The sequence below is a fragment of the Monopterus albus genome, unplaced genomic scaffold (assembly GCF_001952655.1).
Source record: "Monopterus albus unplaced genomic scaffold, M_albus_1.0 scaffold380.1, whole genome shotgun sequence".
Classification (NCBI taxonomy): Eukaryota; Metazoa; Chordata; class Actinopteri; order Synbranchiformes; family Synbranchidae; genus Monopterus; species Monopterus albus.
The window spans coordinates 247,350-266,097 of record NW_018128260.1 but is presented as its reverse complement, the minus strand read 5'-3'; the positions used below and the strand labels follow the sequence as shown (position 1 = coordinate 266,097).

At 43.1% G+C, this 18,748-nt stretch overlaps 1 protein-coding gene across 1 annotated transcript; it reads right to left on the bottom strand.

Annotated features, from left to right (window-relative positions):
* Nucleotides 1–2: 2 nt before the first annotated feature.
* dop1b (DOP1 leucine zipper like protein B) lies at nucleotides 3–17,031 on the bottom strand (the record flags this gene model as incomplete). The annotated part of the gene is made up of 37 exons (XM_020585834.1): nucleotides 16,917–17,031; nucleotides 14,006–14,183; nucleotides 13,293–13,474; nucleotides 13,023–13,193; nucleotides 12,367–12,556; nucleotides 12,089–12,187; nucleotides 11,648–11,771; nucleotides 11,440–11,549; nucleotides 10,955–11,066; nucleotides 10,727–10,847; nucleotides 10,481–10,600; nucleotides 10,167–10,275; nucleotides 9,727–9,963; nucleotides 9,332–9,633; nucleotides 8,819–9,222; nucleotides 8,456–8,727; nucleotides 8,220–8,372; nucleotides 7,903–8,003; nucleotides 6,638–6,828; nucleotides 4,927–6,517; nucleotides 4,515–4,614; nucleotides 4,232–4,423; nucleotides 3,939–4,061; nucleotides 3,719–3,853; nucleotides 3,578–3,633; nucleotides 3,378–3,482; nucleotides 3,124–3,190; nucleotides 2,857–3,010; nucleotides 1,897–1,979; nucleotides 1,697–1,806; nucleotides 1,452–1,601; nucleotides 1,238–1,299; nucleotides 812–940; nucleotides 555–691; nucleotides 404–459; nucleotides 171–314; nucleotides 3–39 (listed from the first exon to the last, which is right to left on the bottom strand). Coding segments are annotated over exons 2-37 (6,567 nt in total), but the record flags the coding sequence as incomplete, so codon positions are not given.
* Nucleotides 17,032–18,748: the final 1,717 nt, after the last annotated feature.

Here is an 18,748-nt window from a genome sequence, read left to right as displayed (position 1 = left end):
CGGTTCACATCCACCTCAGGGACAAATGCCCAGCGATACCTGTACACAAGCAGTTACACAAAAGGTAGGACAGAAAGTAAAACAATAAAGTTACAGCAACAGAAGTCACATATAAAAAAAAAAAAAGCAAGAATGTTTTGAAGTTCTTTTGTCCTAAATCAGGCTCTCACATCTGAAAGATTGGTATCCTTTCTGGAGGAAAAGCCAGGGAAGTGTCCAGAAACTTGCAGGCTGACAGGTACATGTCCAGCTCTGCCTGAGAGAAATTCACTGGTCCATTTCTCTCAAGGGCTCCTCGAACCACTTTAGTCAGTCTAGGTGGTAAACAAGAATGCAGGGAAACACTCAAGTGTCAACACAATGTCAGTGAAGTAGGAAATTGGCAGTGAAAGAATTAACTCACTTTGAGACATCTTTATCTTCCTGCAAAGCTTTCTCTAGACGTACAAATATGCGAATCTGAAAAACAAGTTCAAATTGAAGCTTACTTTACAATAATTGAAACCGATATTGATGCAGTAATTGTCCCAGACTCCCAGTGGATGGGATCCTACCAGTTCTGTGACCATGATTGGCCAAAGGGATGTGAGGTGCTGGGATGAAATCCGCAACAGGAGAACACGGAACATTAAGAACATCTGGGCTGAGACAGCAGGGCTAGGGTTCATACGCAAAGCCTCAGTGAGACGCTCTGAAAGGAAGGGGGATGAAGATCGTTTTCAAAGAACACAGACAATTTTAATGTCTGTTTTTAACACTAACTATACACACAATAACTGAAACATCTCAAATATCCAGAACACTACCGCACCTTGAATGAGGGGTAGATAGAGATGATACTGGTCAAGTTCTCCACTGAACATGGCAAATGCCTGGCGCTTCAGCAGCATGGGTTTCTGGTCTACATTAGCAAACAGTTTCAGGGAGCCACTCTGCATGCCTAAAGAACAAATAATGGTTTATAACAGTAGTTATCCTGAAACATCTCTGAAATTTGCATTTGACACATTTCCTGAAGTGATACTTTGACTGCACTGGTTTGAAAATATCCATCTTCCCGACTCTATATCACTTCTTTGATAATGATACAAGAACTCTCTTAATCGCTGCATTTCCCTTTTTCAACATGTTGCATTCTACTTCAGTGTCACAAGAACCTTATTGTTCTGTATCACAGATTAGCTCTCACCTTTTTAATTTTAATGTTACATGAGCATTTCCTAGAGGCTGTACTTACTCATGAGGTCTTTAAACATGGTCTTCTCGTGAGTCAGCAGGTGGTCAATAATGGATTTCCAGCTATAAAGAACATAAGGTAGTCAAGCAGGGGCCATAAAACACTGGTGACCTTAATATATTTTGTAATATAGGATATAGGTAGGATAAAATATTTTAATTTTCTTCTAAATATACAGAAAAATGATATTGCACATTATGAAAAACAAATTCACCTGGGCGCACAGGAGGCATCCATGGTGAAGAAAAGGGGGTCCATGAAGAGCTCAAACACCTCTTTCTTCCAGGCCCTTTTGGTATAGGCATACCCACTCAGACTGCTCAGCAGCTGAGCTCCCGCTTCAAAGCTAGGCATGTTGTATGCACTAGAGGAGACAATGTGCTATTAGAGGAACACTGTTAAGGCTCAAGGGTCCGGAGCTGTTGACAAGATAACTTAGACACCTACAATAGTAGTTACCTGTGGTTCTTCAGGTAGGGAAAAACATAGTACATAAGCCGGGAAATGAGAGGAACAGCTTTCTCCTTCTCGTCACTGCGGTATACCATGTCCAGAAGTGGTGCCAGGATCTACAGAGTAATGGAGTGTGTTAAATAATATAACCAATGCACACAAAAGGTTCATTCATTTACTCACCATAAACAAAATCACAGTCCTACCTCAGCCAGCAGCACCAGAGCTTGCACACTGTAGATGGAGGGAGCGGAGGAGGAAACCATGGTGCTCGTTTGAGCCATTGACTCTGACCAAGGGAGACAAAGAAGAGAGAAGGAACAGTGAGTTCATGTATGACTGTTACCAAGCTCTTAGAATAATGTTTCTTTATGCTAGTTGCCTTAAGCAGCACCATGGGGCTGTGGCCAGTATACAGAGCAGTGAAATTTGTCTTAAGGTTCAGAGGGAGCAACAGGTGCATATGTGTAAACTGGATCACTCATAATAACTGTAATGGTTTGAAGATACCCTTCCCTCTGAGGAGACAAATAGACCCAAACAATACCAGAAGAGAGCCCCAGCAGAGCCATCATACTCTCTGACTGTAGGGGTCAAGAAGTCAGGCTTGTAAGTCACCCAAATCTAAATGCAGACATCACTTCAGCCATTGTTCCAATTTAAGCACAAATCAGTTGAGCAATCCTGTCATCTGAGCCCAAATATTTAACTCTCTTTCAAGGTTAATTAGATCTTTTCCTCTTACATCTTAATTCAAAGTCAAGCTCAGTGTTTTTACACCTCACAGAGCATGATGAGATGTTAATTGTTCACCTGAGCAGAAGCATGCCAATTTGTGATTTCTCCACTCAGCTATTCAGGTTTTTCCTTTTAATTTGTCACCCACCACCGTCTGTATATAGAATTAAAATAAACTTGAATTTGAACAAACCCTTTTTGCATTAGTTTTGGGTTAAAGTATTTGGCCTGGTCTACATTCTTAGATCACATTTGAATAGAAAGTAAAAGTGTACTATAGAAATCGCAGCGTTTCCACGGCAACAGTAGTGATTTGTAAGCTCCACTTAGTCCTGTCTGACAGAGGGCTATACTGATCCCCTGGATTAATTTTCCTCAACTAATTGCACCTGAGGTCATTTTATACATGCAAAAGTATCAAGAATTACCGTAATGGTCACCATCCACATCCTCAGGTTCGTCCGTTTCAGGACACACCTGTGGTTGAACTTTGACCTCAAGGTTCCGGCTCAGCCAGCTGGTCTGCTCCAGAGATGACCCTGCGATCCCACCTACTGCCTCAAGGATCCGCTGAGTCACCTCCTGCATGATAATGTCATCATTAATATCACAGTAGTATCCTATATGCATTACTCACTATCTCAATCAAGAGCTTACTGATCTGACATCTGCAACTAGCTGAATAATCAGCTTACCTGTAGATCTCGAGTGTCCTTCTTGTTGTCCACGTTGGGGAGCCTACTGACAAAATCATTCAGGATTCTGTAAGACAGAAATAATAACTGGATTATCATATTTTCATAATGGAAATTAACAAATCTATACAAGGAAAAATGTTCAATAATTAATAGTAATATATCAGTACTACTACTACTACTACATCATCCAACAGGGATACCTAAACGCTCTTTATTCTGGTATCAGCAGGTGAAACATTGTAAAAACTTACCCCAGCAGTAAGAAGTGTCCAGGTGGGGCCAGATTGAGCTGAACAGACTCCCGCAACAGAGCGAGGAGAGGGGCAACGTTTTCCTGCAGAGCCTGGGCTGAAATGCTACTCAGAGAAATTGAGATTATTGTAAAAGTGAACATTTGTAAAATGAATATATTAACCCCAAGTTATGACTTGCACTGCTTTCCCCTACTTACCCCTGGATATAGGCGTAGCTGAACTGCAATATGGGGATATCTACCAGGGTTGACTTCTGAAAAATGTGCAAAAATAAATTTAAGAAACTTCCAGATTATGAGTTTAATAAGCATCTGTCTGGGTGTGTACAGTAAGTGTACCTGGTCCCCTTTGATCTGATGTGGTTTTTTCACCACCTCTTTGACCAACTGTAGGATGGTATCTGTATGCAAGGTATTCAGTGATTTCACCAGATCCACAATGGTCAGACGAGACTCACTGACCACAGGTAAAACCTAAAGAAGATAACAGTTTAAGACAACAGTGACTGAGATGTGACTGTGCCTTTTAATTTTTCCCCAGACACACTGAAGTTCTTACTTTGTTTTTATGTCTCTTTTTAGTCTTCCTGCAGCTCCACACTGCTCCCACTGAAGCCATCAGCTGAACTCCATAGTGCCCAGTTAGAGGGATCAGGAACTCCAGTACACGCTGCCGTAGGATCTAAGGAACAGGAGGAAATATGTAAGCATATTACAGAACCAAACACATATGACTTAAACAACACAGCACTGTCATTACATGAACTGATGTCGGCATAAACAAATGCAGAAAACATGTATGTTTATAAACTTTTGCATAAGACTGTATGTTTATAACACACACACACACACCTTGGTGCTTTTAAAATAGACAGAGGTAGAAGTGTGTCTGCTGCTTTGGGCAGAGTCAGATGTCCGCCTCTGAAACTCGTCCTTCATGATCACGCCCCATAACAACGCCATACTACTGAGCATGTGTGGTAGTGCATCAATTACAGTACTGCGTGCATTACGGACATCTACAGGATCACAGGAAACCAGGGACTGACAGACAGACAAAGAGAGAAGAAAATGAGCATTAATTTCATCAAGGTACATATCTGTGTGTGTGTGCATGTGTGTGCTCATTCCTCACCCTCTTGTTGTCCAGTAGACAATAGTGTGTAATGGTGGTCAGGCCTTCCAGCAGAGTCAGAGGGTAGTCAGGGGCGATGTTCTCCCTCCTACCACTCAGGCTGATCAGAAGACAAACACATCTTAATCAAAACATAACAGTGTCCTCACAGGAAAAATATGAGCCTCCTGTATAAATGTTAAAATACCAAAGCAGTAGCCAATATTCAGAAACCAATAATAACCTGATCTTTTTTGAAAAGTCTAGTCATAATAATCATCACATAACTACAGTTCAGGCTTGCAAATATGAAAACTATACACTGCACAGTATAGTAAGATTTAATAACCTGAAATTAGAAACCAGCTGTGTGCAAAACTATGTGACACACTTTATTTTGTATGTGGAAAGCTACAATTTGTGTTCAGCCTACCTCTGATTTGTCTTTCCACCATCATGCTCGTAAAGTTTGACCAGTTCATCCAAGTTCCTGCAGATCTGACTGATGAGTGGAGCCACAATAATGCTTAATGAGCGCCCCAAGTATGGAAGAGAGGAGCACAGCAGTGACACCCAGTGGGGGTGCATGGCATAGCCGTACTGTGGCTGCAGAGCCCTGGCTGCAGCAGACACAAACATTCCTTGAGCTGTTATTGGGTGGCTTTGGACATACTGGGCTGCCTTGATGGACTGCTGGAAAAGTACTGCAGTCTGCCACTCACGAGCAAGGGGGGTGCTGGCAGCTGGAGATTCACGAGGCTCCCCAGGCTGGACAGATGCTCCACCTGTGCCAGTTGATGAGACAGCCCCACTGGGCCACAAATGGTGCTCCAGGGTGATGAGAGCTTGAAGTAGTTTAAGCAATTCCATTTGCAAGGGGTATTGCTCCTGTCCCCCTCCTGTTCCAAGATTTAACAGACTCTCCTCCGACAGGCTTCCTTGTTCATCCAGCAGTTCCACATTTTTGGGTGGTCCCTTGTCTGTCCCCCTCTGGCTAACATACATGGATGCAGAAAGAGTAAGCAGGGCATATTGCTGCACTTTACATCCTGAGAGGAGTCTGCGGATTGGATCCAAAGTGGCCCCGTTGCCCTCTTGTCCCTGTGCCACACAGCCAAGCTGGTTCACCATCCGGGTCAGCACCTCTACACTCTTCACCTGAACGTCCCTGTTCCCCTGCAGGTCGTGAGGACCCAGGCTCAGGTAGGAAGGGTAATGAGAGCGCAAAAATCTCAGGCACAAAGACACCAGCAGTTCAATGAGCAAGGATGGGGGTACAGATGGGGAGGAAGAGGGGGAAAGCAGGCAGCCATAGAAGCTTTTGCCATCCTGAGCTTGTTGGTGGCGCTGTAAAAGGTTAGAGACCAGGTTTAAATGTGCAGCAGAGCTTGTGTCCAAGGAGGTGGAGGAAAGAGCATCCACCAGAGGGCACTCAGCACTGCTCCTCAGCAGGCTGTCCAGCAGTCCCAAGCCTTGGAGCAGATGACGCCAGCCACCAGCCACAGGATACAGCAACACATGTCTGAACAGAGAGTCAATGGCCTCTCTCTTCTCACGCTCCTGTTTTAAGAGGCGAGACTTGGCCATGGCTTCCAGTTCTAAATCCTCCTCATCCTCACTTGACAATGAATCAGATGCCTGCGTGTGCTCAGACTCTGCCCTCCGCAGGCTATTAACCACACCACCTTCCTCAATGCTGGGGTAGGGGGTAGAGCCAGAGCTGGAGTTCTCAGTAGATACCTGGGCACCACTGGTGTCAGCTGACTCGGTGTGTTCACTCTCAGCCTCCTCCTCCTCTTCTGCCTTATCCTCCTCTTCTGTCTCTTCACTTCCACTTCTTGAGATCACTAAAGCATCTGGTAGTCTGGACAGTTCTGGGCTATTGTCTAACTGTGCCCACAGGGACTCCCGGTCCACAATGTTAATGAGATTTAAGGTGGTGATCTCTGTTACCACGGCACCCGCAGATGTCCCAGTACTTTTGGTGGAACCTCTACGTCTGTTGCTTAGACCCTTTAGGTTACCTAAAAAGCAAAGAAACAGACCAGATAAAAGCACACAACAATAACAAAAATTAATTCTTACCAAGACAAATCTAACTGCCATATACAACACAGACAAAACATAATGACAAATGCACTTACCAGCAGTAAGATTTTGTTTGATGCTCTGAATAGAGCAGCACTGAGTGGAGGGATGAAGCAACAACAACAGAATAGGTTCCAGGATTCGAATCACATCACTGAGGGACAGAGCCCTGACAAGCCAGCAATGAGCTGCTGCACTTATTGAACCATCAGTGCAACTTAGACTGTCCACCACAACACACAGAGACCTGAGAGAGACACGTTTGAAAAGTCAGGTTTCTTAAATAGTAAGTTGTCTTTTTCTGTAATTCTTTGAATCTTTTTCATCTTCAGTTTGTCATCATGTTTCATGAGTGGGCAAGTGGGGAAAGTGTAAATTTTGGCCTGAAGGGTGCCGCACAGCAAGTTTCTTGCTACATTTTGCAGCTTTTAAGACTCCTATAGCAACTTAACTTCAAAAGCAACTGGCAACAAACCTAGCAAATTTAATGTCTTTTCCTTGAGGAGAGTGGCTGATATTTATCAGCGAATGTGCTCTCATTTCACTGTGGTTCCTGGACTGACTGTATTCAGTGGATGGGGGAGGGCAGCAGCATGTTTAACTCACCAATCAGCAGCAGGAAAGACACGTAAATGTACCTAAACAACCAGCCACTCATCCCCAATGTCTGTCTGGGTAAACTACTCCTCTGCATTTGCTAAAGTTAAACTGTAATTAAATATAACCCAACTGTTCAGGTTTTATTTTCCTCAAAATATACAGCATTTGCTAGCACAGGTTAATTCCAGTGTTTGGGTCCTCCTCTCTATTCAGCATACTGAAGTGTATAAAATGCTTTTATAAGAGGTAGATTTACATGCATATCGATGTGATGATAGCAGCTTGAAAAATGTTTTTAATGACAAAGCTATTTAGAGTCTGGCTTCCTGGTTTTAACCTTACATTTTTTAATGTTAGATAAATATAAACACAGATGTTATGACAGCAAATTAGCATGTGATGTCAATTCAACAGCAGCACAAACTACGTCTTCCAAAATGATCTTAAAATTGAATAAACACCTCTTCAGAACAGTTTCAATAAAAGCTGAACATTTCCCTGAGGCCTGAGGAACATTTCCATCTTTACAGCTGTGACATTACTGGCTCCTTGTGTAGCAGACTAATCCACTATCAGAGCAGCCATGACTCATATGTTGAATATGCAAAGCACATAAGATGAGTACTGAGAGACAATGTAAAAGATTCAGGAATTACCAAAAGACTGATGCATAAGACAGAACCCTTCATTTGTCTTAACTACTCTTCAAATATGTACCAACCGGTCAAAGGAGCGATTGAGAGACATAGTCCTGCTGGTCTGGATCTCCCGAGTCAGGTGCCATAGCACTGTGAAGCGATGCAGTGCTTCCAGTCTAACAGCCTACGGCAGACAAACACAAAGCAAAACTTTGGCTTACCTGATCCAGTCTAACAGCCTACGGCAGACAAACGCAAAACAAAACTTTGCCTTACCTGAACAACTTGCCACATTTCTTAGGTTTGTTTGTATGTTCATCTCAGTTAAAATGATATCTGGAAGATGGTGGAAAAAAATATGTGAATAAAATCTGGTTCAGCTGTGTGCAGGCATACACACCTTGTCTTTGTGCAATAATGCCTGGCAGATGATGTCTTCACAGATGGACACTGATGGAGCCAGACAGTGAAGCCTGTAAAAGAGTTCCACACAGGAAATGTGCTGTTCTCTCCGCTCCATGTCCAGTTGGCTCCACAGTGCCTGGGCCACCCTCTGTGTCACAGCACATTTTAAAATCTTAAAATATTACACTTACAGCTGTAAGACACACAAAAATGTTCCTTTTATAACCTAACCTGATAGAAATCTGTGCCTTCCTCTATGGCCCGAAGCAGGGCAGGGTAGATGGGCGGCACAGTGACCATCTGCAGCCGCCCACTCAGAGGGTTAGAGTCAGATGTCTGGTAGCGTCTGCGCTTGTCCTGGATGACTAATGCTAATGACTGGGAATGGTTGATAAGTTCCAACAGGGAGGCCACTGCTGTGTGTTGGATATTATAGTCCCTGGACAAGCAGCACAGTGTCATCAAGGACCTCAGCCATAGTGGCAGGCTGTCCACTTCGGTGCCTAAAGAAAGCAAATCCTTTAATTACTTCTTTGTGGGTTAAAGCATGCAGCTAACAATACTATGAACTCAAGTGCATGACTGCGTGCTGACCTGTGTGGCCAAACATGTCTGTGTGAAGAGCCAGAGTCTCCTCTTCACTTAAGTAGATAGGGAAGGTGGTGCACTCTAGTAGAAGGTGGCATGTGGCAGTAAAGGCCTGCCGACAGGCCTCAGAGATCTCTGCCCGGCCCCGTGGCATATAGCCTGCCGCCCAATCCAGGCATCTTAAATGCCCACGCTCTTGTTTCTTCTCTGTAGGGGATGCTGAGAGCTGGCTGTCAGATGTAGGGCTGGATTTCAGTTTGTTAGGAGTGAACAGTTCAGTCAGTTTGTCTTTAATTTGATGTCCCCCTATGCTTGGAAACAAAAATTTCTGATCCTCAGAGGTAACACTTCGGTCAGGCTGGGGTCCTTCCTCCAGTCTCTTGACATCCTCCACCTGTACCAGCAGGTATCTGAAACATGGCAGGAGAGAAAATATTTAGCAATTGCAGCTGATAAAAGTGTCCAGTGAAGGAGTCCATTAAGACTACAAACTAATTTGATAATGGCTCAACAATTTACCTTGTGGTTATGAAGGCCAGGATGTTTTGGAGACACAGAGTCATGGTGTCTACACTGCCTCCTTTCCTCCACACTCCCTCACCTTCTTTGCAAAGTCCATTTTCCTTTGACCCCATCCCCATCCCAGGTGGGAGATGCTGTTCTGACGGGGAGGCACTGATTCCTAGTCCACTATCTTCAGACCTGAGTGCTGGATAAGTACCATTTGCAGACTCTCGTTCATCTCTGTACAGCTCTTCTTCTACATGGTCACCATTAATCTGACAAACAACTCCATCTTTCTGTCCCTCCTTCTCGATATCCTAGATAAAGTATCATTTTTATGATAAGGCACAGCCAAACATCAAAAATATTTGGAAGGAAACCACAATGTCACAGGCTGTAAAATGCCTAACCTGAATTTGTTTGCTTCCCTCCTCTGGTGTCTGTAATGCCATCTCCTCTGCGTGTTCACCTGCCTCAGTGTCCATATACACCACCGGCATTTGGATCTTACTCAGGACCTTGAAGCAGGCACGCAGGCCCTGTGTGACATCTTCCAGGCTAACAGAGTTCATGTTGCTATGCAGGGTGCACAGCATGGTGCCCAGCATCTCAGGAAGGAGCTGGGACTGGATATCAGCATGGAGCTCCTGAGGGTACAAATCATGAACATGTTGTTTGTGTGTAGAAGCTTCTTCAGGTTTGTGTGTATATGAGTTAGAGTTATGCTGAATAATTGTTGATATTTTTAACATACTATTTGGGTCCTCTGCCTTTTTTCTGGTATAGGCTTCACTGCACCAACTTTATTTCATAAAGGAGGGAACTACACAGAGGTGTGTGTGTTTCTTACCAGAGGAAGAACATCAAGCAGGAAAATTATGAGATTAGATATCTCTGGTACAGATGGAGCAGAATGACTGCGGTCCTGTTGAGGAGGTGCTGGTGGGTCATCCTTGTTACTATAGAGAGAGACCAATGGTAAAAAACCCATTTTTATCTTATGAAATATCAAGATAACTGCGAAAAATCTGCATATACAAGAACTTTGTGAATGCCGTCTCCACTATAGACTGTAGTTAACACCTGACAGGTTTAAGTTTTAAAGTCTAACATGCAGATTTTCCCATTATACTCAATGATTCTGTCAGTCATCCCCCACCATACCTGAGAGAAGTGCAGAAGCGCCGTGTCATGTACTCCCACAGGTATTCACTGTTCATGGAGCTCACAAGCATATTCACAGTCTTTATGATCTCTGATGCATTCTTATTCTCCTTTATCTTACTGTTTAAGAAAACATAACAAAAATACCATGTTTCAGGATTCATTTCATGTAGGTAGCCGTTCTTTCACCCATTAAATACAGTATGTATTCAACAGTGCATCTGTGTTAACATCCATCACTGTCACCTGACTAGCTGGTTGTCTGAGAGCCCTGAGCTAGTAATGGTTTCCTCTCCCAGCATCTCTCGACAGTAACCATAGAAGGCTCGAACCACCTCCAACAACACACTGCTCAAGACAGCTGGACCTGAGCAGAAACATTATCACAGTAAAGCACCTTGAACAAAGAGCAGTGGATCACGTAATTCAGCACTGTGGTGTGGTTTTTGTAATGCGCTGCTCAGTGCTGTCTACCTATCTCTGGTTTATCCAGCAGGCTGATGATGATACGAAAGGGCCTGAGGTATCCGATCACATTTTCTGGGTCACTTTTCACATCCTTCTGTTTGAGGATGTTAATCAGAGCCTGAGGTCAGAGAAACAGGTGACAAATATATATTAGAACACTGTTCAACCACATCTGAGCAAGAATCTTGAGAGACATTTTACTTAATTTAGTTACAGGATATATTTTTAGAAAATATGCTTATTAGCATTTTTTGTAGGGATTTAGACAGAAGTTATATGTATGAGTTTTTCATGGCTGGGTGCAGTTGAGTCTCTGCTGGTGGCCCAGAACCTCATGGTAAGAACAAAACAAGCAACTGCCTGTAGCTTCATAATTATTATAGAGTCATGTGAGTGGCACCGATCTTATCTAACTCACAGCAAGAAAGCAAACAAGCATGTTTCTCAACACATTTGGTGCATGTCTGTGTGATAGCACATGAGTGAGTTACCTGTACAAGGAAATCTCTAGAGTAGGTGTTGAAGTAGAACAACGTATGTTCCTCTGTGGTGGTGGAGAGGGTGGGGTGTGGTGCCACTATTTCTCCTTTTATGTTTGTGCCTGAAAATACATGCAAGTGAAGACAAACATTAGCAAGGAAACTGGGAAAAAAAAACAGTAACTGATCAAACTATGCGGTCCATTTTAATAACCAGTACCCAGGAGCCAGGCGTAGAGGCGTCTATTAAGGGACATGTCTCTGCGAAGTAGTGTGAGTGAAGCGGCAGATGCCATTGTGATCACGTCTTCGACACTCATAGTAATACAGGCCTCTGCTGGATCCTTCAATAACAATACACAGAGTGATAATTAGCTGAGGAACAAGAACGGCAGATTAATGATAGATCACTTGCCACATTCAGTGGAAAAGAGGCTGATGTTAGAGACAGCTCTCTAAAGTAACTAAGACTCAGTTAAATTCGACAGCTGACAACAGCAGTAATAGCCAACACAAAATAATACTTGTAGTTAATGCGGATCATATGACACTGCTGGATCAAGAGGAGAAGCATTATCAACTTTTACAGAAATCCCCAGTTTAACCAACATCCTCAGTTCAGTGATTTGGAAGGAAAACCAAAAGCAGTGTATCTACCTACCAGACATGCAGCAAAAGGGAAAAAGTAGAGCAGGATTTCGAGCATGTTCCTCTGCACCAAAACATTTGAATCTTGCAGAGAAAGACACACTGACTTCACCTGGAAACAGACAGAACCCGAGACATTCAGACAAAAGATGGAGGCAGAGCAAAATGCTGAATTAACTGACCTTAAACTGAAATATGTTCACAATAGAAAAAAGTCCTCATAATAAACCTTTTCATGTTTAGACATGACCTACACCATATGTGTGCAGTAAAACAAACACAGACACTCACCACTAGGAGGTGGTCGTAGCCTAGCATGTGTGTTTGCTGATTCGGGGACACCATGCGGTCAAAGTGGGTGACTATAAAGACCGAGGCGGGCAGTCGCACCATGGGGCTGACCAGCATGCTGCCCCACAGGGCACCATAGAAGACCTGCTGACCCACCAGCAGTGACAATTTGACCAGCAATGCATCAGTCCTGGACAGAGAGAGGACAAAAACCGAAGATGTGTTCAACAATATATCCACTAATAAATGGCACACTGGTCTAGTGGTTAATGATGTTGTTTCTGACACACTGCTTCAGTATAAAAGTACCATTTGGCCAGTATACTATCTTAATAGGCCAACCGACTCAAAATATGACCCACATAAGAACCAGCAAGTCAGTTAAATTAGCTGGTCATTCTTTTAAACACATTTGTTGAATGTTATAAATCCAGGCTCATGTTCAGCTCTGCTGTACTATATGGCACAGAGGAAAACACTGTGATTAAACGGACAGAACCTGACGTTTTGGTCTTTTCATGGGATTTCCTCACAATAAGAAAAATATAGAATACTGAGACCTGTCCTCTAAATTTAATCCCTTAAAACACTCATTACATAAGAATGGTTTGAGATTATTTTTCTTTCTCCTAACAAAACCAGAGTGTGCTGTGCACCTGTCATAGACCTCCAGTCCCTCCTCCAGGCCTGGTAGGAGTCCTGTTACGAATGCCTGGAGACTGGGCAGCAAAGCTCTCTGCAGTGGGAGATAGTAACGCTCATACAGTGTCAGCAGAACAGGCTTCACTGCCATGGCTGCGTGGCTCAACAGCGGAAACAATCCTGAGCTAAAATCCAGACACACACAAGTTAAATCACAAAAATGCATTCATATTCAGGCCAGTACTCTCCTTGAAGCAGTAATAGAGTCAAGCCAGTTTGGTTACCTGTAAATGAACAGATCCTTGGCTAGCCATTTTGTTCCAATGATTTTGAAGATGATCTCATAGGTCTCCAGAGCTTTGAGATGTACTCCGCTTGGCAGGGCCGGGTGTAGGCACTGAGCGAGACGCTTCCCTATGATCAGCCTCTTGGGTAGGAGTGAATAGCGGAGGTTACTCTGCAGGGCCTGATGGAAAGAGACAGAAAATAAGGCAAAGCTACACTAGCTATTAAAAAGAGTTAATACACAACCATAAAACTAATTACCCCAAACAGACAAACCGGAGGAATTGGATTTTGTGCATTTTGTTGTAGCAATGTTTCATATTTATGACATTAAACTTTTCTCTGCCCCTTATGTAAACCTTAAAGGATGACTGTTTGTGCTAAGTAAACATTTGCTCTGAAAGTCAAAAGAAAAAAGGACACATTCATTGCCCAAATAAAATGGCCTGAAGACTTGAGCAATTTTATTTGTATTACAAAGAGACTGCTGCAAAGAGAAACAAGAACTTCCTCATAACAACTGAGAACTGAAACACGTACAGCAGCTGTGATGCTCACACCTGCATGGCACCAACACCAAAAAGAAAAACTAACACGCAAATTTTGGTTAAATTCTAGAACACAGGTAATTCCTTAGGAGCACATAATGAGACAATATTAACAGCTACAGTGTTTCTATGGTATCGGGTCATTTCCGTGCACCATACTGTACCTTATTGAGCTTCCCCAGGGAAGAGATAAGATCTGCCCACTCACTCGAAGACTCAAAGTTTCGCAGCGCTTTCTCAATGACTGCGGCATAGTTACGGTAACGGTAGTCATTCTGCAGCTCTAACTCCTCAGGATCCATGATATATCAGTCTAATCCCAGCATTTTCAGCACAACATGTCTGGAAAAGAGGCAAGACAGATGAGAGGTTCTGAGGAAAAAAGACACTGATCATAGCTTCATCAAGCTGTCTGAAACCTGTTGGACACCCTTCTACCGCTGAGGCTTGTTGATTAGCAAATAAAATGAGCTAATTAACGCTTTTCACTGACACACACACAGGCTCCGAGGCAAATAAGACAAATGTCCTCATTCATGACTGGTCAGTGATTGTCTGGCTGACCTGTCTCTCAGTCTGAGGACGGAGGAATCCTTCTAATAAACTGTGTGGCTCTGCATGCACTTCCAGAGAAAAACAGGTTACGGACTGGGCACAAACATATAGAGGGATACGGTTTGTTTCTCTCTACACAGCAACATTTAATAATTTTTGGTTTCTTGGGTGTACAATTTGAACAACATCCACTATGGTCATCTTATGAAGGTGTTGTGTCCCACAGACACAGAACAACAATATCATTTGTCTGAAGCTGTGTTTCTGGCCATTTAAGACCAATATTCAGTCTCCTTTTAATGAGGGAAATATCTGGCTAATTCTGCCTGACCTTTGATAATATGTTGGTAGACTTCAGTGGTTTTACCAGAACTTTTTGCTGCCTGCTGCAAGTGATGAGAATAGTGAGCTTGAACCAAATTGCAAAGATGTGGGCCATAAAACCAAAACAAATGAGCTAAAAAATGTTTAAAACCTCAGAGTTTGGTGATAAATCAGTGGGTTAATCAGCACAAGCCATTACTTTCACATTAAATGTACATCCTTTGTTTATAAAACAATTCTGATAAATACAGCTTTAAAAGGTTCCTGAGGAGGAAGTGAAATAGGGACAGAATCTTATTTGAAGATACAGAGGCAAAAACATTAAATTAGACACAAAATACCCGACTGCTAAATATACTGTATAATCTGAAAAGAGTTATCTTTCTTGGTTTCATGCACATGGGAAAGGCAGTGGTGTGTGTGTGTGCATGTAGTGAATTTGAATACTGAGAGATGGGTGGGGGAGTATGTAGGCAGGATTAGAGTAGAGGAGTGCAAACATCTGGACTCCCTGTGTTTGAGCGAAGAGGCGCCTTGCCATCGTGGACAAGGTCAACAACATGTGCTCGGGATGACAGTGCATTAGTGCTGGAAAGCACAAGTAACTGACAGAAACATAATCAATAAAAATGTAATTACTGATTCCCACTGTGGGTCATTTGCAAAATACAAATACCCAGATGCTGTTGGTTTTACTGATTTGTGTGTCTTTTTGAGAAAAGACAGCACTGTGAAGCAGCCAGCGAGCAAGACAACTGGAGGGAAAACTAGCAAAATCTGTAAACAAGTAAATTCCTAAGTGATGTGGAATAATACTGAGAGCATTTCTCTTCTTGTCTTCTGACTGTCAGCATTTAAACTTCATCAATGATTCTCAGACTCCTATACACCTTATCAAAGATGCATAGCTTATACTTACTCAGCACTCAGGGCTCATGAAGCCCAACTAAATCTAAGGATATACAGTCAGGATAGATTTTTACATAATGACATGACATACAGTAAACAACAGTTTTTTCTAAGTGTCCCTTAATTTGGTTATTAAGTGAACAAGACCTTTTACAGTGGAAAATTACATTTGTCAGTGTCCTGTAATGGTAGTTTTTCTGAGTAAATTACCTGAAAGATATAATTGGCATTTCTGTACTGCAATTTAGGAAAAACTGTCTGTCATATTAATCATTTATTTTTGTACCATTTTTGATGAATAAAATAAACAAACAGTGGCCAAAGTGCAATCCTTTTACAACTGTAAACACTTGTATAAAGAAGTCACATGCAGTACTCCTGATCTCAGTCCTGGCTGGCAGATTAAACTCTTCAACCTGGTTTTACCCAAACAAACATTCTTGATATTAATTTTTAAGTGCTAACTGACAGTAGGTGAAAGACTTAACAGTACTTGTCTAAATGGCAACTATCCCTTGATTAAGTGATCCTATTCTACACAGATCTCGTTTATGCAACCATCAAGCGATAGTTTGATAAAGTGTGAAGGCCAAGCAGAGCTAAATGGACTTTCTCACTTCCTAGTTGTATGTATCAGCAAAACAGCAAGTGCGATAAAAATCTGTTTTGTTCTTAGGCAGAAAAGTGTGTGCTTTTAGGGTGGACACCCAGCAAGCCCCGCGATGGACGTTATCACCTGACGGTACTACAGTGGGCTTTAATGTGACTGTGTGTAGCTGTGAGATGTCTGATGAGAAGACGTCCATACAAGCTGTGGTCAAAAGCTGCTGTCAGCAGCAGCAGCAGCTTGTGGTCTGTACATGCACGGTAGCATCAGTGGAACCCATTACTGAGTGTATATTATGTAACTGCACGACCTCACGCCACAAACTGGATAATGTCACTGCCTAAAAGACTAGGACACAAGTAAGATGGTTTTACATTAGGTTAGTAAAATATGTTTGTATACATCTAAGTTAGCTTATGAACGTTTTGTCGACAAAACTGCTGATCAGCACTACAATGGAATTATGGAACATTCCAAGATATAACGTTAGCTAGCTAGCTAATATCGATGAAGCTTTACAAATATTTAAAAGAAAAGTCTCATTTTTACAATGTCAGAAGAAATAACCGAGTGATCTGGTTAAATAAAGACAACAACGACGTTAGAGCTAGCGTTAATGTTAATACCAACGCCGTTCACAGATTTAACGTTAGCTAGCCATCAATGCATCAATGACTCACCATCTGCGAAATTGGTCCAGGATGCACCGGACCACACTCGTCTTAAAGCAGTCAGACTCGAACAAGAGACAGCCCGGTTTTCATGGTGGATCTTCACATTAACGCGGCTCAAATTACAAAAATGGTGGATCTTCACATTAACGCGGCTCTAATGCAAGTGACGTCAAATTTGCAGCTCATATGTCCAGAGGGCGTGTGTGTGTCTGGACAAATATACACAGGGTACCGGACGTGAGAGTCACAGTGGAGCGGCCTCTTCAAAACTCAGCTGATTCGGAGCAGAGCGCGGAAGAAGCAACTCACTAACTCAGAAAGAATGGGTGGGGTGGGGATGTTTAAAAAGGTAAAGGACGCGTTTGTCTTCATTCTGCAATTAGAGAATGAGTACACAAAACTGTATTTTATATTCTCGCCCGAAGCAATAAGAAACCCGTTTCTCTTCGCGCAGCTTGAAAAAGGAGTTAATTACTGTGAAATCACTACGCCCCCGGCTTTGGTATAGTCCAGGATGTGCCGTGTTTACAAACCTGACAGCTCCACTTTTAGATACTTCTTAACAGTAAGCCGCACTGAACCGCAACCACAGCCTCTACGAGAGCAAGCTGAAACACAGCATTAGCCATTTACATTACAGTTACTGTAAATAACGACGACAGGATGTGGTGTCATCAAGTTTCTGCTGTGAAATATAAATATTTATAGCAAGTGGCTGTTTTTATATAACCATTTAGCCTACATAATGTACAGTAGTCTGCAGTAATTTTAGATAGAGGCATTGTTTAAAGTCCAATATAGGCCTTTTTCACAGCAGACGCTGAAAGTCTTCACAGTGAGTATGAGACGGAAAACAAGTCTCACGGCGACACGGTGGAGCACGACCTCCATCTGATCGACACCCTGAAGGCGGAGAAAGACGCTCTAAAAGTGGAGAAAGACACCCTGAAGGCGGAGAAAGACGCTCTAAAGGTAGAGAAAGACGCCCTGAAGGCGGAGAAAGACGCTCTAAAGGTGGAGAAAGACACCCTTAAGACGGAGAAAGACGCCCTGAAGGCGGAGAAAGACACCCTGAAGGCGGGGAAAGACGCTCTAAAAGTGGAGAAAGACGCCCTGAAGGCGGAGAAAGACGCTCTAAAGGTGGAGAAAGACGCCCTGGAGGCAGAGCTAGAGACTGAAAAGCTCACTAATGCAGAAAGGGTGGAACAAGATCTCCAGCTGATCGACACCCTGAAAGTGGAGAAAGACGCCCTTCAGCGTGAGCTACAGACTGAAAAGCTGGCTCATGCCGACAGGACTGAAAAAGATCTCCAGCTGATCGACACCCTTCAGTGTGAGCTGGAGAATGAAAAGCTCGCTCATGCGGACAGGATGGAAAAAGATCTCCAGCTGATCGAGGCCTTGAGGACGGACAAAGACGCCCTTCAGCGTGAGATAGAGACTGAAAAGCTCGCTCATGCGGACAGGGTGGAGCAAGATCTCAGGCAGATCGAGACTTTAAGGGCTGAGATAGACAGCCTTAGTCAAAGGATGGGAAGAGGAGATGATGAGCATTCAGAAGGAAGCTGATCACAAGGTCATGGTCTATGAAGGAATGCTGGAGACACTGGGAACCATGCTGGAGATGCAGAGGAATGCTGAGGAAGTCACCAGCTATGAAGAGCATGATAACCCTGAGGAACCGCATGAGGATGGACAATGTGAGGACCAGGACTCTCTCCCTGGTGCCTTTGACGATGAACTGGCAGAGAATGCTGTGGTTTCTAAACAGATTGTCACAGAACAACTAAACCAAAGTCTCGGTGGAAAAGATTTCGCCACTTTCTGTGGTTGAGGAA